Raw genomic sequence first — 24270 nt, 5'->3', positions numbered from 1 at the left:
ATTGTGCATGGTAATTAATGTCTTTTGAGATATTCAAAGACACAAATAATAACTGTGATACTTCGAAATGGGTCTTTAGTGATTATGATGGGAAATAAATTTAAAGTTGACCAAATTGAAGAGAAGGAAAGGAAGTGTTTCGGTCATCTATACTATTAAAAGAAAAACATATGAAAAATCTAATTAAACAAGGTTGTTGCACTCTTTTGTTAACCAATTAATTTTTTGGTCCTACATAATATTTCCCGATATTTCTCTAACTATACTAAGAGCATCTCCAAAAGACACTCTATAACTTCATATTTGAAGTTTTTTGTTCTCCAAAAGGAAACTTCAAAACTTCAAATTTGAAGTTTTTAGTAGTGAAACTTCAAATATAGAGTGTCACTACTCAAAACTTCAAATTTGAAGTTTCATATTTTTATTTGCATTTTGGTCCTAAATTACAATTACATATTAAATCTTATGATTCTTAGATATTTTGTTGTTTATCATTTTAATCTTTAAAAAATCATATCTTATAATATTTCATATTTTCTTTGTAAATTTTAGTTTTACACATAAAACTAAATATAAACTTTAAAATTAAAAGTTTTAAGGTTTAAAAATATCTTTAAACTTCAAATATGAAGTTTAAAAACATTTTTAAACTTCAAATATGAAGTTTTACAAGCTTCAAAATATAGTGTTTTTTTCTTGTAGTTTAATATTTAGTTATATATATTTATATTTATAATTTATATATTTACTGTAAGATTTTATTAATTAATATTAATGTGATATTTTTATATATGTGCTAGTTATTTATAAGTTTTATAGATTTATATTAATTATAACAAATATAGGGATCATGGTGTAAAATATAAATAATTTTGAAGTTAGGTTTGAAGTTTTTCTTTTGGAGAAGAACACATTGAAACTTCAAATTTAGAGTTTTGCAAACTCTAAAATAGAGAGTGCTTTTGGAGATGCTCTAATGATAGTTAATTCTCTCTAACTATACATACATTACTTTTATCATCCAAACAATATATCATCCAAATTTTTATACATAACTCCATTATACTAATTCATATAAATACATTATACTAACATATCATCTTTTCTAACTGTGTCTCATGAATCTCATGTCCAAAATATTACTGATTTATCCCAATAAACAAAAAATACATTGTTTCTTGGTTCCATCCTTTCCATTGTGTCTATCAAAAGCAAAAATATCATTTGATGTCTCATGTTGACCTGATAAATTATAGCTTCACTTTAATAATGGAGAATGTAAATGTAATATTCTCAACATGTGTCTTCCTCCTGAAGCAAAAATACAACATGTCAATACTCCTATTCAAAAAAATTATACAAATAAATATTTTCCGAATATAAACTTTCGCAACAAATATTTCAACCTAACTATTTGTATAAATAAAACCGTGCCTAACATTTTCATCCTGCATCATGGTTTCTACCAAATTAGAACATTGACTAAAAATAATCAGTACATAATAACGATTATAAGAAAAAATAATTTAAATCTAAAATTAAGATATACCTAAAATAAATTATCAATAATGAAAACCTATCAATATATTTTGGTCTTCTTTATTTTTATGACATCATACATTTTTAAAATAAAAGTCACTAATTAAATATTTTACTCAATTTATTGTTTTATATGTCATTGAATATAGCTTAATTTTACACAGGTCAATCAGTGTCAGGTGATAGGTCAATAGCGTGTTTTAGATTTTTTTTACCAAGTTTTATCGGATTTTTAAATAGTGGTGGTTTATATACAGGTCACTAGATTCATCGATTCTACCATAGATCTGGATCAAGTCAACAAAATGATAAACGATAAACGATAAATGTATTAGGTAACAAATTTTAAATAAACAATTTTATAATTATCAAACAAATTTCTCTTTTGGACAAATCAATTGTTTTGTTTTCCGCATTTTCCAAACGCTGGTCCGAAACTAATAAACAAATTAAAGAATTATGTTTCTAAGGTGAAGTGTCAGAAAAAGATGCAGATGTGTCAGCGAAGCTCAACTCAGTTCTTAGATTCTTGGATGTTTAGGAAATTATTGAAGTTGAGAACCAGCGCTTAAAGTTTATAAAGATTTTGATTGGGAAAGGGACTAAGAGCATGCCCATTGATGAACTCCTGGTTGGGGTTCATAACCTTTTTTTTTAATTCGTTTTGACTTTTTTTTTAAATTGACCTATAGTGGGCCGCCACGTGGCGTGGGACCCACTAAATAGTTATGAAACAGATTCATCCCGAAAGGACGGGACGAGACGAGTTAGGCAGATATTATAAAAAAAAAATTTCGGTACGCATGTGAACCCATTGAAACCATTGAAAGAATTTTCAATAGACATTCTGTAAGTCCCACTTTCTTTTGGTAGGACCCATGGATTCCGTTTGGTAGCCTTTACTCCTTCCACAGCGCAGATGATGGAGGAAACTATAGTTTTGTTTAATAAATTGCTTGATGTTGGGCTAAAGCCTGATGTGGTTTTGTATAACACTCTCATCCATAGATATTGCAGTGTAGGAGGTATTGAGAAAGCATGTGAGTTGATTGGTGTGATGGTTCAGAGGGTAATGGTTCCAAATGAGAGTACCTATGTAGCTTTTGTTGTGGGGTTTGAGGGAAAAAATGATGTGGACTCAGAAAAACATATGTACATGTTACTTGAAGAAATTTTTGTAGTAAATAGTGCCATGTAACTTTTTTTTTGGTGATTAAAGCTTTTTCAGCGATAACAATTGAAATTTACTAATGTATTGTTGCAATTTCAAATATACAATGATACCACACTAAGATATTACAAAAAGAATCAATAAAAACAAACAGAAAATGCAGAGAGAAAAAAATAAACCTGAAAAATTCATGGAAGCTGCTCTAAAGGACTGAAGAAGATTTATCTTATCCGTTATGAATGCAACGCAAAATGAGATCATCAGGACGAAGATGAAGGGAAGGCATCAGAAGTAATGGTTGATTGATCTTGCTGGTTTCTATCAAGTTCAAGCAATGGCTTTAACCTCCTTTCCACCTCGCTGCATTGTAGATCCATCTCATGTACAACCATTGAGTAAGCAGAGTGACAAAACTCATCGCTCCTGAATGCTACTGTCCATTTTCCATCTACTAGACCTTTGGACTTGAGCTTCTTGTAGACTCCTCGCTTTATTGGATCCAAGAAAGGTAACGTAGATGGTCGGATTCTCAAGTGTAGCCATCTTGGTTGCTTTTCATCTATTCGCGGCTGAAAAACCAAACAAAAGAAAGATCATTGCTATATGTTCAATATAATAATTATCTCTGTCCGCGTGTGTGATCTTTACAAACAATGAAGGTTAGTACATACATCGCAGCCGGCTAAAGGTGCAATAATACGGACGATTCCGTGATCTGGCTTCGAAAGTGACTTTTCAGCAAGGACGATCCACCCAGACACACCAGATGATAATGCTAGAAACGAGAATTCACGTTCCTTGCCTCTTTCAAAGGCAATCCAACATGGTACAGCATCAACTGCACGGGGAAATTTCAAAGATTACTTTAACTACGGTAGATGTATTACTAAAGCAAAACAAGAGAGTCGTTTGCTAACCTAGCTTCACTTCGGTGCCAGGTTTGGGGACTGAAGCATCCAAACCGGAAGCTGTTGCGCGAGACGTTTCAGATCTGTCGGCAGGAGGATGGATAGGAGGCTGCTCTGGCAAGGGCCTACCAAGCAAGAAGATCTGGAGTTGATGAAGAAGCACAAAAACCTAAGGAGTAAAGACTCGATTATCAGATGTCTGTAGCATATACATTGGCGGCAAGCGCTAATAAGAATTTTGTATAAAAAATATAGAGAAGCAGAGAACATAATGGGAACCTTTACCACCTCGCACAATTTTTCCCCTGCTGTGAATGATGAATCGCTAACAGTGTTATCTGTACAAAATAGTTGTTAATGTCCATATAGTTCTCATGTATCATCAGCTAGCCAGAAAATGTAAAACAAAGATTCTACCATTAGAAGAGCATCTATCCAGCTGGAGAATAACAGATATAGGGTCTTTTTGAGGAGATGGAGCTTCAATCACTGTCAGAAGAAATTTGGTATTAGATTCATCTCACAATCAAAGTCCAACATATGCAGCATTTTGATTATTTACTTGCCTTTTTTGCACTTTTTCCACTCATCAAACAGTACTTTGATGAGTAGATCAGGCCAGGAACCTTTAATCTCCCGGATTAGTGCTTCTTTGCATTTCTCATATGAATCCTGATATCAGCAGGAAACTGGTAAATAGCGAGAAGGGGGAGAGAGAGAAAGAGGGAGACACAGAAACAGTATCGAACAGAACAAACATTTTGAAAGAAACATACATTCAGCATCTTCAGATGTTTATGATTAAATTCTGCCTGGCTATAAGGAAGCAACTGGCGCAAAAGCCATCCTCCACACCATAATGTTTCTGCAGATATGTTTTCACGGCAGAGAAGACTGACCAATGCATCCACCACCTACACCACATATTATTATTAATTCAAGAAAAGAACTTTTGCAAACAGAACCTAGCTTTAGCAAGATTGTAATAACTAGGGTTTACAAACAGTTCATAGTTTACCTGATGTCTATGTATAAGGGGGGACACTGCAGCCCCACGCAATGAACAGCATACTCCAAAATGCTCCTGTTGAAGTTACTTGAATGAATAAGAGAATCACAAAATAACACAACCAAAGATATGGATGTGAAGAAATTTAAAGAGATGCAGCGACGTACCTCCAGCCTCCGTTGACACCAATCAAGTTCACTACTTCCATCTCTCATAGAACCATTCGGTGAAAATAGTTGTTCTTCGTCGGAGTCCTCCCCAACCAAAGATTGCTATCAAAGATCACTACCACTTAAGTTTTGAATTAAGAAAGTATATTAGTACAAGACAGAAACTCACCAGCAAAAGTTTTTTGTGCTGCTTACGCTGAGGAAGAATGCCGAAAGCATCTAGCATTGACTCTTCAAGTTCTATTAAAAGAGAATGTAATTACATCAAAACCGTAAAAGGCGAGAAGAATCTGCAGAACGCCACTGCCAATACCTTTTGTCTGCAACAAAGTGGCTAGCACAAACAAGGAACCCTGAGCTTGCACATCATCTCCCTCAGAAATATATTGAAGTAAGGTCTCCCTAGTTACCAAAACAGCATCAGCTTAATAGATATGAGGAAAATATTAAGACAGCATCATACAACGCTTAAGGAGTGTAACAAGCAACTAACTCAACTAGGTACACGTTTTATTAGCTAACACGTTACCTAAATGTAATATTTGAATCGTTGAAGGTACTTTTGGTAGTATTTTCACTGCAAACGTGGGAATTCCCATCCTCACTCAATACTCCATTGCTTGGACACTGTTGATCTGCTTCCTCGGCAACACCATTGTCTTGATGCCTATGTCCAAATCTAGGGCGTTCAGGAGCAAGGCTACTATTAGGCTTCACTAGGAAACTTGCAATGAAAGCTTTTACAGGGCAGAAAAGAGTAGCAGCGGTAATATTTGCCAAATCTTTGATTTTAACTATCCGTAGGATGCAGCAAAGGAGATATAGAGAAGTGATAGGATCAATTGAAACATCCTGAAATAACGACAAAACCAATATTAGAAATGGCACCGTCGAAAATAGCACAGAAGGATATTAAGAGGGAAAATGTGGTATTTTGTACATTTACAGCCTCAGAGCATAGAGACGGGAGAAGAAGTGGGAGAGTTAGATTCTGCAGAATGTGATCTGTTACCAGCCTCCCGATATCAGGTATGCCAGCAGAGATAACATCACTAAAGTAGTACAAGGTGTCCTCGATCCCATCAACGGCAGAAAACAATTTTCCTCCTGAGTCTGAGGATGGGCTCCTTTAACAAGGGAATAAAAGGAAAATCTTTCAGAAGAACAACCAATTTTACAAGTTATTCCCCTGGGAACTGAAAATACACTGAAACTTACTCTAAAGTGTTCAACACCATTGCACTTAGATCAATGCATTGCTTTTGGAAAAATGAAACTAGTTTTGAAAAGTACTCGGTGTGCGGTGGGCTAACTACATAGTCATTCACAGATTCATCACCAACTGCAAAAACAAACCGATTGCATCAGAAACTGAGTATATCTACCAAACAAGTGACAAATCGAAAGAAGTATTAAAAACGACTTACCGTGATATACATTAAGAGTCAGGGAACGAACTGCAGTGCGTATCATGTTCTCTTCGTGAAATGCAAACTTAATGCCTTCGACATAAAGGGGAAAAGAAACTACTACATCCTAGACGCAGAAACGCAGAATTAAAATACAGCAGAACAAAAGATAATCTATAAAGAAGTTACAACAGTAGAAAAAAAAGAACATGCAACTTAAGGAATACTCACGTTCTCGGTCTTCAAAAGCAATGATATCGTATGCTTGTTTAGTTTCCCACTAACAGCTCTACTTAAAGAAAACATAACAGTTACAATCGATAAGTACTTCCTAAAGCCGAGATAAAAGCAGAAAAAAAAAATGTACCTAAGGAAGGATATGTAGTAAGATAGAAGCTCTTCATGTTGGAAGTCAAACGTATATGTTATCAAATAGTTTACATATTCGTTACTGAACAAGTAGTCTGCAAGGAGTTTCAAAAACAAGATGATCAATAATAGACTATAAATCAATGATGAGAAATCATCTGATAAAACTCACAGATGGCTTGTTCACTTTTGAGGTTCTGGATCATAATACTCATGGTCTGCAACAACTGAACAGAAACTGTTACTGTTCTGCTAACCCTCAAGATACGTACAAACTCTCCCATGACTTGCTTCTCCATAAAAAACCTGCAACGATATTATTCGCAAAAAACCTTTAGCCACAATATGAAAAAAAAAAAAAACTGAGATGGTTGAGTGATAAAGAAAGACAGACTCAAAGAATGAGGGATCATGCTGATCGCCGTAGGTTAGTATCTCCGCGATTGATCTCAGTGCCTCCACAACAAAGTCCTTCAAAAAAAAATGGTAAACAAAGATCAGATACTAACAAGAAAAAAAAAAAGAAAGGGGGACTTATGCCACCACCACTGACCTTATTGGTCTCGTTCACTATCTGAATTTTCCTCAACTGCTCAGTCAGATGCCTACACAACAATAATAAAAAAAACACTCTAAAACTACCGTTCAAAAGACACCATTGATAAATCTTAGTTGTAGTTTATAGATTAAAGAGAGATGAATCGAAGAAATGGAATATGTTTTGGAGAGTAAAAACCTGAGTTCGAGCAAGGAGAATCGATCTCTGGGTCTTAAGAAGGAAAACCACATGATTGTTCCCGATCAATCCTTTGAATCCACTCTTCTCCGGATCATTCTTCTTCACTCCCCCCCCCCCGACAAAACCAGAGGTGATGAAATCGGATTCTAGTTCCGGCTGGGATTCGAATTGCTGCGGTGGTCGTGTTCGGATTTGTGGAAACGCTTTTAGATGTTTTCGGTAATCAAAAAGAGTTTTTTTTTTTTTTTTGAAAGCTACAAATAGAAGAGTTGACGGAAACTGCGAATACAAGCACCGACGTGGGCGCTGAGCTGGCTTTGGGTCAGATAACCCAGATTCTCATCCGGGTCGGGTTCAATACGTTAATGTAATTCTTATAAAATAAAAAAACTTACCACTTTTCTAACAAAAGAAGCCACCAGAGAATAATCGTTCAACCCGAGCAGTCAACGATGAGTCGATGACATACATACATGTTTGGCGGTCGACTATTCCAAAACCGTCAAGACTGAACATAGGCTCCATATATAGCCCAGTACCAAGAATCTGGAGAACTCGTAAGTTGCAAACTAAAGAACTTCGTAACTTCTCTACTCAGGACCGGTCCAAAGTTTGAGAATTTTTTCTATTACCATAAGCCAAAATAAATAAAATCATATCTTTACATAAGAAAAAAATATTAAACAAGAAAATACATAATGGAAAATAATTTTACATCTTGTAATTTGTTAAAATTGTATGAAAGCCGAACTCATAGTTATGGATGTGTACTGGTTCTTTTCAATTTTTTTGGGTCAAAATGTACTGGTTCTTTTCAAATTCTCTCTATTTATGGTTGAAAAAGCTAAGGCAGATATACTAGAATGGACAGTAGAGAGAGAAACCGAGAGTAGAGAGAGAAACCGCCGCCGAGATTATTCGGTTCCGGCCGATGGAGTGAGCTTTCACAGTCACCGACCGTCGGTCCGGATTTCCCTTTCTGTGTTTTTAAAGCTCCTTTTCCTTTGGGTTCTGTGTAGTTCTAAGGTTCCCGTCGTCGCACCTTCTCTTCGGTGGGGGGTCAGTTTAGCTCCGCCGCCGTGGCTCTTTATCTTCTTAAGAGAACGGGTGGCTTTAGGGTTTCTTTTGGTGCGGAGACTTTCTATGCTCCGACTGTAGTTCGTTTTTTTTTTCTTTTTGGTGGTGGTTGTTAATTCAGATCCGGTGGAGTTCTCGAATCTCCGCTCGATGTTCCCCGGGGAAGACAGTGGTGATGTTGAAACAGTGGTCTGTGACGCCTCGGGGGAGATCTCGGGTACGTCCCGATGAAGATCTCCGTTTCTCTTAATATCCTCGAAGTTGATGGCGTCGCGGGCTCAGCTTGTTCTCTCGAGGGTGGTAGCTAAAAAGCTGGTGTTGGGATTCGAGGATTGCGACGGCTGGGAGGTTTCGGCCGTGCCCGCGGAGGAAAGAAGCGGCGGTGTTGTTTAAAGTTTGTGACTGGAGTCTATCTCTAGACTCGATGAGAGCTCGGTAAGAGTCCGGCGAAGCTCTCCGTGGAAGAATAGGCGACGATGAGGGGTGCAGGTACTTCAGATCTGGCGTAAACGGCGGTTGCCTCGGCTTTCCCGCAAGCATCGACGTTTGGAATCGTGAGTTGATGTTTCGGATCTCGAGGTGAAGTCTAGCGCGTGATAGTGTTTGACGCATGGGCGTCGTGACGAGAATGGGCTGACGCGTGGGTGGACGTGCGGCGTCGTGGGTTTAGGGATGTTGGGCTTCTAGGCCCATTTTGTTTGTTGTTGTTTTTGTTTGCCCTTTTCGTTGGGCTTTTGGTTGTATGTGGATTCTGGACTTTGACCCATTAATATAATCCACTAGGGTCGGACCCGCCCTACGGGCGGGTAAGCAAATTTTTTAAAAAAATAAGTTTAGATGAATTTTTAATTTATTTTAATTATAATTTTTACTATTTTACTACAAATTTAACTATTTTTTCTTTTTAGAAACTATATATTTGTAACTGTATTAAAACAATTCTTAAAATATAACTATTTTTTATTTTTTTCACAATATTTGCTTTTTTGAATTTATTAGTTTTAAATACATTTCTTCTTAAATTTTATAATTTGAACAATTAGAAAAAATCATTTTTCAAAAAAAAAAGTAATATAAGCAAGTAGCATAAAATAAAATGTTAATGGTTACTGCTTAATATTTATAAATAACATGTTAGGTTATATATTTATGTATTATTATATTTGAGAAACTGTAAAATTTTGCAGAAATGAAAAAAATATCTAAGATAAAAAACAAACCGCCTTAAGGTTAAAAACGAAAAAAGAAGAAGCTGTAATGTGGTCAAAGATCACTTACATGTAACTTGGGAAGAAGAGGTTCAAGGGGCCCTTTGGCTTCACAACACCTTGCTGTTTTCATTTGCAGTTTAAATTGTAGATGGTCACTCTTAAAGTTTGGATCTATCTTTTTTCGTGTTTCAAAGTTAAGCTCAAAAGGAGTGTCAGTGGTCAGTGGCTTGGCTTGCTAAAAGTGAGCAAGATTCTTGGTCTGATATAATTATACAGCAGAGAACTAAAAAGTTAAGAAACAACCCATCTTCAGTCTCATATAACAACGATGTATAGAAATACAAAACAAATTGACAAACGAATTGACAAACTTAGTTATAACATAGAAAACTATATTTGATGACATATGTTCTCTTTTACAAAGCATAGCGTGCAGCAGCAAACAATAGCATTTCCGAGAGAAAACGCCAAGCTCTTTAACTCCTCAAAGTCAATTTCCTTCCCGTTGATCACCATCTGGTTTGCTTACTGTTATCATAACACCATGAGAATAGAAACATTATTGAGAGCTTATAATTGATCAACGGAATGAAAACAACATCGTTGGATAAAAGTTTTTAACTTTTGTTACCTTTCAAGAGCAGAACCAGCTGAGTCAAAGTATAGTTGCTCATAATCCTGATATAAAACAACACATCTCAGAAACACACAAAACAAACACTTTAGACATAGATAAAAGTGTACCTGCCGTGAAAATGAGAGGTGGTTTCTTGACATGAGCCCTCCGTACTTGTTCTCTACAGCAGCTTCATACACAATACAATTTTAAAAAAGAATCAGATGACTCCGTGTTTGATACTTTTTCTTGTCAATGAAAATAAGATATATACCTCCTGATGTGATGATGGCATTAACTTCTCGGCCTCATTAGCGAGGTTTCCTTGCTCTTTCAAATGCCTATGGTTCACATTATGATGTATATATCACCACTGGAACCTAAAATATACTGCCGTAATGTATAGTATACAAACATTGCTAAACTAAAATCACATCATGAACCAATAACGGAAGCTAATAACTGAGGGTCTATTCATGTTGACTTGTTGTCTTGATAAAACCTGAGGAACGTCTTGGGTAGATTCCATCCATTCGAGTATATCTTTTTTTTTTCCGTCTAATTTATTTATATAAAGTACAGTTTTTTTCCTCATTCCGCCACGTCGGCATCCACGTAGATAATTCGATTCATGCCGTGCCCAGGCCTAACTAAGATGCCTCACTCTTCTCAGGAACGCGTGAAATAATTTTACAGATATGATACTGATAAGTAGTTTTACAGATAATAATCAATAGCTTTATCCATTACATTCGGATATATAATTTTCTGCATTTGATAGTTTTATCTAAAAAGTTTTTGAAATAGAACTCCCATTTATGGATGTGTACTGGTTCTTCCACTTTTTCATTTGTTTTTGCAAAAGAAACAACAAAAAGGACGATCGGATAAGTTTTCAGCTCATGAAAAAAAAAATTCCTTAAAACTGCTTAATTCTAAACTTTACCAAACCTTATGTAGGAAAGAACTTTTTTTTTTTTTTTTTTAGGAACTTACATTATGTATATTGTTTTCATTAATCAAAGCCGAAAAGATATACTGTATAGATCCATCACTGTTATCAAAATGTTATATTTTCCGCCAGTTCTTATTTGATGATGAGTTATTTTTGCAGGCCTTCAAATTTTCTCTATTATACATACTTTTTTCCACTTCAGCGAAACGACACAGATTCCTTTATAACAAAAGGAACTTCACACAAGATCACAAAGGACTTCCAATCACAAATCTAAATACGCGATTACTCTGTTTATTTTATTACACAGACTTTAAAAGTCCCAAGACTTGATTTAATCATCATCGCCGGTAATCTCCACCACTCTCACATTGCGATTCTCCTCGATCCCCGGCGTTGACTGCGAAGAAGCAGCACCATCTTTCGCGACGAACACGACAAGGAAACAATCCTCCATCCACGCCGTCACCTGATCCGTCAAAGCGTTGTCGGGGAGCTTGAACCTGCTCATGAACTTGTTGTCTCCCGTGCAGATCTGGAGGTATCCTTCGTCGTCCACGAACACGATCGCTTCGTCCTGAGCCGTTCCCGGAAGATACGCTTTGAAAACGTGAGCCGTCGGAGTCTCCGTCCAGTTGAGCTGGGTCTCGACGGTGGATGGAGAAGAGAAAGGGGAGAGGTCTCGGGAAAGTGAAGGAAAGTGGCGAGATAGCAGGAGGGATGGCGAGGGGAAGTCGAGGAAGGTGTTCATGAGTTCAAATGGCTCCCAGATTCTATCGCCGGGAGAGATTCTCCGGCGATCATCGTTGATTGGAATGATCGACATTTTCTTCTACTCAAGTGAGGAGGAGAGAAGCTGAGAGTTAAAAGCTACTATAATAAATCTTCAAGATAAGTTCTAGAGTTTTCTTTAAGAGATAAGAGAGAGTAACCGGACATAGAGGTGGGAAGTACAAAGCCCAATGGGCTTCAGACAAGAGCCTGTCTTTCTCTCTTTTTTAACCTAGGAGGCTAGGAAACCCAAAATCTTGTTTTCAAGAAATGTCCAAATGGAACTTTGGTATTTTAGACATTGGACTATCTGATTTGAATTGAACGGATATCCAAAAAGCATTCCTTTCAATAATTTGTTTTGGTTTCATTATTATGTACCAAGGTCAATTGTTTCTGACCTTCATAACGATTTGATTACATCATAATCTAATAAAAGTCGTTATAAAAAAAAAATTAATTAAAAAGAATTATTTAGTTTTGAATATTTCTGAAATGATAGATTAGTTTTGTATTGAAATTTTCGTTAACTGATATAATCCAAACTGACTGAAGTATCTGAATGGAACTTACGAATATAGTACCAAAATTTGTTACAATCCATTCTGAACCTTGATAATGTACGCAAAATGTAGAACGATGTTGTTGAATGTTTATTTATTTTGCTAGTAGATTGATAGTAAAAGAAGAAACGAACATGTCTAGAAGCAAAAAGTTCAAAAGAAAAACAGAATACATAAAAACTACTCAAGCGAGGAATCAATCTTCCGTACGGTTCTTGAGAAAGCAAGAATGTCCTCCGGCTTGCGAGCGCTATCACCTCCGTTCCTGTTACCATCGCTTCCGCCATCAACTATGGATTCGCGAACGAGCTCTCTGACCGTGTCTTCGGCCTTTCCTGCATCATTGTTGACGACGGCAGATTCATCTCTCCTCTTATTATGTTCATTTTCCATTCTCTCTTTCGTTGCCTCCATCTCTGTTTCTCTCTATCAGCTTTCCCAACGCTTTCTTATGTCTTTTTTTACACTTCTAGATTTAAGAGGCCAGCTTCGATGACACGTCACACGTAAAACATGTTTGCGTGGCGGTGTCTGGTGTGAAGGTCTTTTTGGTAAAGGATTCGTGGACGATGAGTCAAATGAAATTACAAAAAACCCTCAATCGTTTGATTTATTTACGAAAATTTACATTATTAGAAATTTTTTTAACTTTCATTATCGGATAAACATCTTTTTATCAATACCGAATATGTGAATAAGTTTGCATCAAAATTATTATTAACTGTTTCTATTTTTTGGCAAATTGTTAACCTATTCTTTTTGGGAAATTATTAGCTGATTCTTATATACGATGCAAAAGCTGAATCAAATGCACGTAAGATCATTTACAATGTATTTTGTTATTTTATTTTTCTGTAATAGAAGAACTCTATAACAGAAATGTGATTTGTTCTAATATATTTTTAAAAATATAAATTTCTAAATATAAAATAAAATATAGATGAATACTATTTATTCTTCTATAAATAAAGAAAAATATAGTAATCTTTGTTTTAGAAAAATAAATAGATTAGAGATGAAATTATTTTGACTTCAAATACTATTATAGAGATAAATATAGTGGTGGGTTAAAGATTTTCTAAGTAAATTATTCTTGCAGCCAACTTCTTATTAACTTGTACGCCAAGGTACCCGTTGTCAGATTCTTGTCTTTCTCCAAGGCATGAATTTTGAAGTTGTCGTCCATAGGGGTACGCTAGAACCAGGTTGTGGACGTTCCGTTTTCAATTCATAGAAATATAAGAACTGTTATTAGACCATCCGCAACGGTGGTTCCTAACGAATCCTTATCATTAATTGAGAAGATTAATGAAATATAATAATATTATTTTGGCTTAATTAACGAAGGATCAATCCTTCAAGAAAGACTAGAAGGACTTGGTCCTTAACACACGTGTCTCCTTACCCTTCTCTTTCTCCCTCTCTCTATCTCTCCTCCTTGCCTACGCTGCTTCTTCTCCTCTTTTCTATTTTCCTTCTGAAACTTGACCAAATTCTTCTCCTCTTTTCGTTCTGGTTAATAATGGCGGGATTGGCAATTTCACCTCCTTTCAGTCTCACCTTCTCTTCTCGAACAAGAAACGCTAAACCCACTTCGTATCTATCTCACAATCAAAGGTACTCTTATTGCAATCACACTCTCAAAACGATTTATGTTAGTACTAGTGTTTCAATTATAAACCTGTTTCATTTGTAAATTCTATTGTATGACCCAAAGTTTATCTTTTTCATTATTTTATTTGATTGTGTGTAGAAATCTTACAAGGGGTATAGTTCTGCTCTTCCGAGTCCTTATGGCGATTCATTGAAAGCTGGTAACTTTGAACCCTCTTTGATTATTTGTTGTTGGGTAAAGGAGAAGTTAGAACCGAGTTTGATTGTTTGATGCTGGAGAAAGTATTGTTTTTGAGTTGATGATGTGTCTCAGATTTGGGCTGTGTCTGATGATGCTTTTCAGGACTTCGTCCCCATCATGGACTCAACGGTAGTGAGGAGGTGAACCAAACACTTCAATCTGGAAACCAAGCACTCAGGCGTGGCTGATCTCAGACGCAGAACGCTGAGGACGAGACGCAGAGCCAAGCCATTCCTCTTCAGCACTCCGGCTGAGACTTTAGGGAACACAAGGGAGAGGACGAATCGTTAGGTTTCTGTTTTGTTTACCCTTTGCTGATAGTGTGAAGCTGATGTTGTCTTGTCTTTCTTGGCTAGTTTAGTTTTGGGTATCTAGTTAGTTTAGTCTCTAGCCGCTTACATTAGAAGATGCAGGCCTTTGCAATGAGTTAACAGGTTGGTAGCTAGTTAGTTTAGTTCTCTAGCCTCTTACATTAGTAGTGTAGCTTGATTTATGGTTCCCACTTGTGTTTTTGTCTGGTTTCATGGTGTCATGTTATGTAGCAGGGGTGATGGTCAGCCGTTTGTGGGGAAGATCATAACAATGAAGTATGGAGACTATACAAGAAGAGTTGGGATCGATGGTACAACTGAAGCCATCAAAGAATGAGATGAGATAAACGAGTACTGCAGGCAGCTAGAAGATAACCCTTTTTTTTCTTTGTACATATGTTCAGTTTATTCATTTCATCTATTAGATTGGTAGACTTTGGAAGAACTGAATCAAAGTTATGCAATGGACAGAGACAATGAGAATAGCTTAACAATTGTATCTCTGAAATATTAATAAAGTGAGGCTCACCATTGTACATACCATTTGGTTTAGGATCCTTAACTATTCAGAATTTTTTTTTTTTTTTAATTAGTATTATAAGGCTAAGGATTCCATGGTGAATCTCACCATTACAGATGCTCTTAGATTATATGAAATATGATTTGTTTATTTTGGTTTTCGGTTCATGTTGAATAACAATATCAAAAAACTAGCAAATATCCGGTAAATTTTTAGCTCTATTGGTTCTGATTTTTCAGGTTATTTATGATAATTTATAGAGAAGAAAAAAATCAAAGTTTTCTGGATTTTCAAATTAAATATCAGAAAATTTGAATATATATTTTAATATTTCAGATAAAATTATTCTGGTAGTTCATTTTTTAGGTAGTTCGCATAATCTAAAATATTTCAGATGAAAAAAATTATTTGGTATAATTCAATTGTTTGAGTAGTCCTATTTATAAATAATATGTAAAAGAGTAATTAATAATTTAAAATTAAATATAATTAATATTTTTAGATATATAAATTTTATTTTAGATATTTGGATATTCTCTTGATTTTTGATTCGGTTTCGGTTTTTCATTGCAGAAAATATGAACTTACTCGGAACATCGGTTCGATTTCGAATTTGTTTTTTCTTTTATTACGTTTGTCTTGTCCTAATTAAAAGCCGTGAAGACCATCTATTTGACTATTTGAACGTCTTCATGTGTTTGGATGATGACAGACACATAGGAGCCCCACTAGTATGTAGGCTGACCAAACTCTCCGAGAGATAGGATCGAGAGATATGATTTCATTTTATACTTACTCACTAAAGCATGATCCACAGTTGAAATTTTGTTAATCAATAATATTAATTCTTCGACATGTCCAATTGATATTAATTGGGTCCAACATATTTTATAACTGTATTTAAATGATTTATCTAAATATCATATAACCACCTTAGATAACCACCTTCTAAAAGTTATTAAAATCCACGTTATAACTGTTCCTACCAAAAACAGTTACTTTTTTCTTTCAAATAAAGTTTTGAATTTATCAGACAGGTCTGTGATTTGGAAAATAAACGAAGTACCATTTCCATGATACAATTTTTAGAAAATAAACGACATGTACATAGAATATTATATTTCTTATGAAACTTTAAAAGTTAACTAATATTAATATTAATTAATGGTGGAAGCGGGTTACTATTAAAATTTAATTTTATGATTGACGGAGTTTAACCGGTTTAAGTGAATTTTTAATAGAAATAAATATTCATATAAACTCATTTAGTTTAACGGATTTTAAATAGGTTATTCGAATAAAAAGTATTTATTAAATGTAATTCTACTTAAAGTTAGTGAAGACCATTTTAACCCAACTATATATATAACAGAATATGTTAAACAATATTTCTTTAAACATTTTTCAAAAAAAATATTCGGTTTTAGTTGCGGGTTGAGTTTGATATTAATTTTCGAATATAATAATTTAAGAACTGTTCGAGTATATAGATCATGTCTAATAGAGTATGAGATTTTTTTTGGGGGGCGATTGAAATATAAATATTCTTGACTAAATTATGTTAGGTAACTATTAAGTAAATATAATATGTTACAAACTTTAGGAATAAAGTTTTAAAATGGTTTCCGAAATGCGTACAAATGTATAATTATGCAACTTGACATATTGAATATAGTCACCAAGAATATATTAAATTAAATTAATATTAAACACTAATATAATTATAAAACACACAAAAATTAAATTAAATTATTTTAAAAAAACATAAAACAAAATATATACCCGCCCTTTAAAGGGCGGGTCAAAATCTAGTTACAATTAAAAAGCTTATTAGCTCTACGAGCTCTATGTATATAAACTGATTAATATGTGTCAAGTATAATTTTATGAATGTTCAAAAAAAAAGGTATAATTTTATGGGAATATTCCGATTTTTATACCATTTCAATGTGTTAATTTTCTGAATAATAATAATGAAGAATTTGGATGTCAAAAAACATATATAATGAAGAATTCATTTTTGATTTGGTCAAAGGATGCCAACAAACTAATTTGAATGAGAGAATTTAAAAGGTTACTGATAGAAAGGTAGGAATTATTTGCGGAGTATTTGACTTTTAAATGTTTACCTACCTAAATAATCTATTTTGTTTATGGCTTTAAATATTTTGTTTAATTTAAATTGATTATGTTCCTTTTTAAACGCCACTAAAACTTCTCATCCGTACATCTCTCTAGTGTCTCCGTACAATACACAAACACAATATAAGCTCTAACCTCTCATCTTATCGTTTGATCATTCCCTTCTTCTCGAACCATATACACAAACATATAGACAAAAAAACACACATATATAAAGATGATATGCGAGGAGACATATCATCAACAACCACAGGGACAGATCAAGGAACATATGATGACGATGATGATGATGGATCCACACCAAAGTAGGAAATCACCATTATCATCGCCATCATCTCCATCATCATCACCTAGATCATCATCACCAAGATCACCATCATTCAATAACATTAACAATGAGGAGGAGAGGTTAGAAGTTGTGAATATGAGTGGGATGGCCTTAGAATCTCTCCCTAATCCATCAATCAACTTAGCTCAGATTTGCAAGCTTGATCTCTCCAACAATTATCTTCAGGTTCGCATCTGATTATATACATATTTATATTATCTTGCATGATTCAATGCATATCTATAAGCATGTACAACTTCATTTCTCTTGGATGGATCATGCAGATTATAAGCACTTTTGCAATTTTTCTGTTTTATTTTTCGTCATTAATCTTAATTTTATTTTAATATTACAATATGGATAATCTCAGTTTCTTACCTTTTACTTGATATGATGTATTTTAAAGCTGGAATTATGTGAAGTGTTGTATTTGCTCGTAGTTTTTTACATTTCCATTTCCTTAATACTTTTTGGGTATTTCTTTGAATGTAACACAGACCATACCAGAATCACTTACAGCAAGACTACTCAACTTAATAGCATTAGATGTTCATTCTAATCAGCTCAAAGCTCTTCCAAATTCCATTGGTTGTCTCTCCAAACTCAAGACCCTCAACGTCTCTGGAAACTTTCTTGTTTCACTCCCCAAATCTATCCAGCATTGCAGGTTTCACCCACAACTTTCACAAAACTCTCACAAACCCCTCACCAAAACATTAAAACATGTATTTAAATGATTCACTGTCTGTTGTTGTATCAGGTCACTGGAAGAACTCAATGCAAACTTCAACAAACTCATTAGATTACCAGACTCCATTGGATACGAACTCACCAATCTAAGAAAACTCTCTATCAACTCCAACAAGCTCATTAGCCTCCCAATCTCCATTACTCACCTTACTTCTCTTCGTGTCCTCGACGCTCGTCTCAATTGCCTCATGATTCTCCCAGATGATCTAGAGAATCTCATCAACCTCGAGATCCTCAATGTCAGCCAGAACTTCCAGTACCTTACAGCCCTCCCATCTTCCATTGGCCTCTTAATGAACCTCATAGAGCTTGATGTTAGCTACAACAAGATCACTGTCTTGCCTGAGTCCATTGGCTGCATGAGACGGCTAAGGAAACTGAGTGTTGAGGGAAACCCACTCGTGTCCCCTCCTGCTGAGGTGATGGAGCAGAACTTGCAAGTGGTGAGAGAGTATCTGACACAGAAGATTAATGGTACCGCACCAAGGAGTCCCAGCAAGAAGAAGTCATGGGGGTTTGGTAAGCTAGTGAAGTATGGGACGTTCAATGGTGGATCAAGGAGCTGGAATAGGGAAGAGAGAGAAGGGTTCATCATGCCTGAATACCGTTCTATTGACAGTCTTACTTCACCGAGGTACTCTGGAATGTTCTCTCCTCGCCGTCTCTTTTCTCCAAGAAATTATTTCAGCAGATAAAAATTCAGACAACAACACAGAGGTTCCATGTTTCTACAAGCTATAGATACATCTGTAGCATCAAAAGCCAAAAAAATCCAAAATTTTCTATCATTTTAAAATTTCAGTATTAGTAAAATGTATAAAGAGTAACTCAATATGTTCATCAGATTCTAGATTTCTTGTTTTTTTCTTAATTACATATTCTTGCTCCTGGTCTCTTTTTTTCCTATGCACATCAAATTTTGTTCATGAATAAATTATTTCCTTCCCCATTTTATTCAAATTCTTTAGACATTAACGGAAGACTCGAGATCATTTACAGATGTTAAAACCTCACACACTCTTCAGTTGTATCCCATACTAATATGATAATTGTATAAGGAATATCAAAATCGTTGTTCCTCGCTTGAGTTTCACTTATACTTTGATGATCAGACTACGTTCTTGGTATGCCAAAGTCTTAAACAAAGGAAACATAGACAACACTAGTCCTGCGGTTTACAACCGAACCAAGCATACTTAACCGACCAAAATCTTCGGTTTTTGGTTTATGTTCGGTTATGATTTCAGTATAATTTGATAAGATTTAAAAATCAATTTGGTTTCTGGTTCGATTCGGTTTGAACATACCAAACGATTAACCAGTTTGTACTGATACTGTTGATGTTAACCAATACTCATTTATACTGAACCAAGTTAACCGAATTTAACCAAAAATACCCGATTTAAACCAAATTGTCATTTAAAAATAATAATAATCAAATTCAGTTAACTTCGGTTTGAAATTAAAACTGATAACCAAACTAAACCAAACCGAAATAAAATATTTTTCGAATTAACTTTACAAACTTTAATTAATCGAAAAACCGTCTCGGTTCGGTAAACCTAAGTTGCAGGCCTATCCAAAGCCTTTATGACAGCTAAAGTCTTTCACAAGGATGGATCTTTCAAGCCGTTAAAGACTTGGCTCCGTCGTTCAGCTGTTACAAATTTTTGGTTGCGTGATTTACACGAAAGTCGCGGAGGTCCATGAGATCAACTTCATATATTGACCAGCCATAACACATCAACGGTTTCATTAAATTCACATCTTTGGGGTTATCTTGAATTCTTCAAATCTATTTTTTGCTTCAATATTTTTACAAATTATAACAACATATCTTTTCTGAAAGTAACCATTACGTACTCATAACGAGTTCTGTGATTTTATAAAGAGCAACAGATCCAGAAACTGAGATCAAGTTCTTGACAAAGAGGCCAAAAGACATCACGTGTCTGTCTCTATCAATCCCACGTCACGACAACCACTAGCATGTGTCTGAATACACTTGCCGTTTTCAATTCTATATTTCTATTTGTACACCTTCTTGTAAGTGAATTCACCAAAAAGCATGTGCATGATCTTATAGAAGATGTTTTTTTTACACCTCAATTTTGTTTCATCCCATTCAACATTGTCATTAGCTATATTAGAAAACTAATCTGCACTAATATTTAATGCAGGAAAAAGACAGATACCAGCTTTCATCTCTTTGGTAATATATCCCACAAAGATTTCTTGCCTAAAAGAAAAGGTTGTCATATTGTTATCCTCGTTTGCTCTTTTGTATATCTCAACTTTTGTTTCAGGGTTCGTCTTTTTGCAAGTTTGAGGTAGTTGTGGAGACGAAAGAGCCCACAAGGAAGATACATATATAGAATCATGAAGATGTCAAACGCAAGTGATGGCAGCAGAGAGGTCAGGGAACCATTGGTGGAGAAGCATGTGGCTGAATCAAAACAGGAGCAGCCGTGGATGGTTTATCTGAGCACATTTGTTGCAGTTTGTGGTTCTTTTGCGTTTGGTTCTTGTGTAAGTATCCATTGTAAAGTCACTAGAATTAATGCCTCTTTTTGATGAATGTTGTTATATTGAAAAATGGGTTTTGATGCAGGCTGGATACTCCTCACCTGCTCAAGCTGCAATTAGGAATGATCTATCTCTGACTATAGCAGAGGTAAAACATAATCCTTTTTGATTTACTATGAATTGCCATTGAAGTTTTTCTTACACACTTACCTCGGTTTCTACAGTTTTCACTCTTTGGCTCTTTGCTGACTTTTGGTGCAATGTTTGGAGCTATCACAAGTGGGCCTATAGCTGATTCAATTGGAAGAAAAGGGGTCAGCAGAAAAAAATGAAACATCCCTTCTGAGTTAGCTTTGTGAGATCATATATGATTACTTACTACTACTTGTGGTTTTATTGTATCCAGGCCATGAGACTTTCATCTGCGTTTTGTGTTGTCGGGTGGCTGGCAATCTTCTTTGCCAAGGTAAGACTCAGTATACCAAACCGAAAATGCCTATGCTGGTCTCATGGTTTTGACTAATGTATCTCTTTTTTTGTGGTGTTCTAATCAAAGGGAGTGGTGGCTCTGGATCTAGGAAGACTAGCAACGGGCTACGGAATGGGAGCATTCTCCTATGTGGTTAGCTCTTTGATTTTATCAAGCATCTTAATACATGTATACATGTAACACTCTTGTGTATGATAGGTACCAATCTTTATAGCAGAAATTGCACCTAAAGCCTTTAGAGGGGCTCTAACCACACTAAATCAGGTAAAGTTTTTGTGGTGTCTCCTTGATTGTTTGTTGGAGAATTCTGATCAAAGTTTGCCTTCTTGCGACACAGATTCTGATCTGCACTGGAGTGTCTGTTTCCTTCATTATAGGCACAATGGTGACTTGGAGAGTCTTAGCACTAATAGGTTAGGAATCTATGTACTCTAAACATGACTCCATTTTGAAGTCAGAGTCATTTGTTAATATGAGATGGTACTTTGGCTTCAGGATTAATCCCATGTGCTGTCTCCTTTCTTGGTCTCTTTTGTATCCCTGAGTCTCCAAGATGGCTGGTAAGAGCTTAAGAAGCACCATGGTAAGCTCCAGCATTCCTTTATTGGGAACTTAATGGATGGTACAAATGTGTTTATAGGCAAAGATGGGGCGTGATACAGAGTTTGAAGCTGCACTAAGGAAGCTCCGTGGGAAGAAGGCTGATGTATCTGAGGAGGCAGCAGAGATTCAGGTTTCTTTAATCTCTACATATTTGTTTCTTCTGAATCAAGAAAACCATCTCTTGATCTGAAAACATATATTTGTCATTCTTTGACAGGATTATATTGAAACCCTGGAGAGGCTTCCAAAAGCCAAGGCCCTGGATTTGTTTCAGAGGAGATACATACGATCTGTTCTTGTAACACCAAAACCAACGTTCTTGCAAAATCATTTTGTGTCACGTTGCATATGTAAGTAACACAAGTGCATGCTTTGTTGGAGCAGATAGCATTCGGGTTGATGGTGTTTCAGCAGTTTGGAGGAATCAACGGAATCTGTTTCTACACAAGCTCTATATTTGAGCAAGCAGGTTGCTTAACATAGAGATCATCGACTATATACTATACAGCTTCACTTGTATCTTAATCTTGCCAATCTTTGTGTGACAGGCTTCCCCACAAGACTTGGGATGTTAATATATGCAATTCTTCAGGTTCCATCTTATTTATCTAACGAATGTGAGTCCCTTGTTATAGAATGCTTATATTCTTAATCTCTCTCTCTATTGTTATGTTCACAACCAGGTGGTGATCACTGCGCTTAATGCACCCATAGTTGACAGAGCCGGAAGAAAGCCATTGCTACTGGTAAGCAAAAAATGTCTTGAAAAGATCTAGTTGTATATGATTACATAACTAACTTGAAAGAGTTGGGGTGGTAGGTTTCTGCAACAGGGTTAGTGATAGGATGTTTGATCACAGCGGTCTCATTCTATCTAAAGGCTCACGACATGGCACACGAAGCAGTGCCAGTCCTGGCTGTTTCTGGTATACTGGTAGGTAATCAAGTTTAAAGTGATTTTTCACCAAGCCAAATACGTTTTAAGATCAATATATTGGTGAGTGCAGATGTACATAGCATCGTTTTCAGCAGGAATGGGAGCAATGCCATGGGTTGTCATGTCTGAGGTAAATACGAATCATATCCTTAGCAAGAAACTTGATAATGATTTTCTTACTTACCAAACATAAACTTGGAACTCGCAGATATTTCCCATAAACATAAAAGGAGTAGCAGGAGGCATGGCTACACTAGTAAACTGGTTTGGAGCTTGGGCTGTTTCTTACACTTTTAACTTCCTCATGTCCTGGAGCTCTTATGGTAAAAACTATATTACATCCTTCACTTTCTTTTGTCTGAAAATTTGACAAGGCATTCCTTCAATCTTTCATCATTGTTTGCAGGAACTTTCATCATTTACGCGGTGATCAACGCACTGGCCATTGTCTTTGTCATCGCAGTGGTGCCTGAAACCAAGGGGAAGACATTGGAGGAGATCCAGGCTGTGGTCAATCCATAGTTGAACAGATTTTTGTTCTCCTAGATTTTGAATTCTAAGTACGCTATCTTATTTAGCAACGTTATCTTTTAACTCGCGACATTACGTACCAATCTTGAAAGCTTCTAAAGATTCTTTACCAAACGATATGATTATCCATCTTTCTTTAGTTTCTTATGTTTTCGTAATGCACACTTTTGTCATTCACTACTCCTTATCCAATAACAATTTACACAATTTACAAAAAAATATTTGTAACCTATAATTTTTTTAACATTCTTTTACATTTAACAAAATAATAGACTAAATTTATTTCTTATCAAATTTAGAAAGACAGACAAAATAATAACTACTTATTTTTATTTGATTCTTTTTCATTTTTTTCCTTTTTATTTTTTTCATATTTCTTTTTAATAGATACCAATACTAAGTTTGGGGTACATTAGACCAGTTTCATTGATAAGTTCTAATAGAGTATCTAAAAATCAAAAATGTAAAAAATACAGATAAAATAGAAAAGAGAGAGAAAATTGATTCTCTGGTTTTTCAGAACTCTTTTTTCCATTTGTCATCAAATTAGTGGTTGATTGATTTTAAAGTGATTTTATCAAATAAAATATTAGCTTTAAGTCTGGTGTTGAGGGCAGTACTTGCTCTTTTATTTTTCTTTCTGGTAGTGTTTGGATGAGGCAGGGGTCTGTCTTTGTTTTGCTGACTACTGAGTGGTCACAGGAATTTAATAAAACTTTATTGAGTTGGTATCAGTGTGATAAAGGTGTTAACAGGAATTATCGTGTTCT

The 24270-nt window shown here is 35.4% G+C and overlaps 5 protein-coding genes and 2 long non-coding RNA genes across 8 annotated transcripts; 3 read left to right on the top strand and 4 right to left on the bottom strand.

The window, feature by feature from the left end:
• Positions 1–2768: 2768 nt before the first annotated feature.
• LOC108813537 (protein TRANSPARENT TESTA 9) lies at positions 2769–7574 on the bottom strand. Its single transcript, XM_056989247.1, has 21 exons — positions 7312–7574; positions 7129–7180; positions 6970–7046; positions 6748–6881; positions 6574–6670; positions 6438–6495; positions 6225–6333; positions 6016–6139; positions 5738–5924; positions 5327–5649; positions 5111–5199; positions 4967–5037; positions 4795–4899; positions 4637–4702; positions 4395–4532; positions 4185–4290; positions 4036–4107; positions 3898–3956; positions 3628–3787; positions 3382–3548; positions 2769–3279 (listed from the first exon to the last, which is right to left on the bottom strand). The coding sequence occupies exons 1-21, from the start codon at positions 7362–7364 to the stop codon at positions 2971–2973; spliced, it is 2556 nt and encodes an 851-aa protein (XP_056845227.1). The 5' UTR covers positions 7365–7574; the 3' UTR covers positions 2769–2970.
• Positions 7575–9886: 2312 nt separating this feature from the next.
• On the bottom strand, positions 9887–10678 carry LOC108809805 (uncharacterized). Its single transcript, XR_001942910.2, has 4 exons — positions 10493–10678; positions 10347–10408; positions 10234–10280; positions 9887–10130 (listed from the first exon to the last, which is right to left on the bottom strand). It is a non-coding gene; the product is annotated as an uncharacterized LOC108809805 (long non-coding RNA).
• Positions 10679–11320: 642 nt separating this feature from the next.
• On the bottom strand, positions 11321–12065 carry LOC108806507 (18.5 kDa class IV heat shock protein). The gene has a single exon (XM_018578650.2). The coding sequence runs from the start codon at positions 11997–11999 to the stop codon at positions 11508–11510; it is 492 nt and encodes a 163-aa protein (XP_018434152.1). The 5' UTR covers positions 12000–12065; the 3' UTR covers positions 11321–11507.
• Positions 12066–12499: 434 nt separating this feature from the next.
• On the bottom strand, positions 12500–12975 carry LOC108811138 (uncharacterized). The gene has a single exon (XM_018583188.2). The coding sequence runs from the start codon at positions 12919–12921 to the stop codon at positions 12688–12690; it is 234 nt and encodes a 77-aa protein (XP_018438690.1). The 5' UTR covers positions 12922–12975; the 3' UTR covers positions 12500–12687.
• A 969-nt stretch (positions 12976–13944) lies between these two features.
• LOC108809881 (uncharacterized) lies at positions 13945–15204 on the top strand. The gene is made up of 3 exons (XR_008934999.1): positions 13945–14124; positions 14261–14321; positions 14465–15204. It is a non-coding gene; the product is annotated as an uncharacterized LOC108809881 (long non-coding RNA).
• Positions 15205–17523: 2319 nt separating this feature from the next.
• LOC108813539 (plant intracellular Ras-group-related LRR protein 6) lies at positions 17524–19362 on the top strand. The gene is made up of 3 exons (XM_018586123.2): positions 17524–17849; positions 18161–18330; positions 18424–19362. The coding sequence occupies exons 1-3, from the start codon at positions 17553–17555 to the stop codon at positions 19106–19108; spliced, it is 1152 nt and encodes a 383-aa protein (XP_018441625.2). The 5' UTR covers positions 17524–17552; the 3' UTR covers positions 19109–19362.
• A 1117-nt stretch (positions 19363–20479) lies between these two features.
• LOC108813538 (sugar transporter ERD6-like 7) lies at positions 20480–23666 on the top strand. Of its 2 annotated transcripts, XM_056986839.1 has the most exons (18): positions 20480–20625; positions 20720–20942; positions 21025–21087; positions 21164–21253; positions 21346–21405; positions 21496–21561; positions 21628–21693; positions 21767–21842; positions 21925–21989; positions 22070–22162; positions 22250–22330; positions 22417–22501; positions 22581–22624; positions 22716–22778; positions 22853–22966; positions 23040–23099; positions 23178–23292; positions 23376–23666. In XM_056986839.1, the coding sequence occupies exons 2-18, from the start codon at positions 20793–20795 to the stop codon at positions 23489–23491; spliced, it is 1407 nt and encodes a 468-aa protein (XP_056842819.1). In that variant the 5' UTR covers positions 20480–20625; positions 20720–20792; the 3' UTR covers positions 23492–23666. The 2 variants fall into 2 exon arrangements, with proteins under 2 accessions (XP_056842819.1, XP_018441624.2); XM_018586122.2 differs by lacking the exon at positions 20480–20625 and having other exon boundaries at positions 20651–20942.
• Positions 23667–24270: the final 604 nt, after the last annotated feature.

The sequence above is a fragment of the Raphanus sativus genome, chromosome 6, assembly GCF_000801105.2.
Source record: "Raphanus sativus cultivar WK10039 chromosome 6, ASM80110v3, whole genome shotgun sequence".
Classification (NCBI taxonomy): domain Eukaryota; kingdom Viridiplantae; phylum Streptophyta; class Magnoliopsida; order Brassicales; family Brassicaceae; genus Raphanus; species Raphanus sativus.
This window is presented reverse-complemented; position numbering and strand designations above follow the sequence as displayed.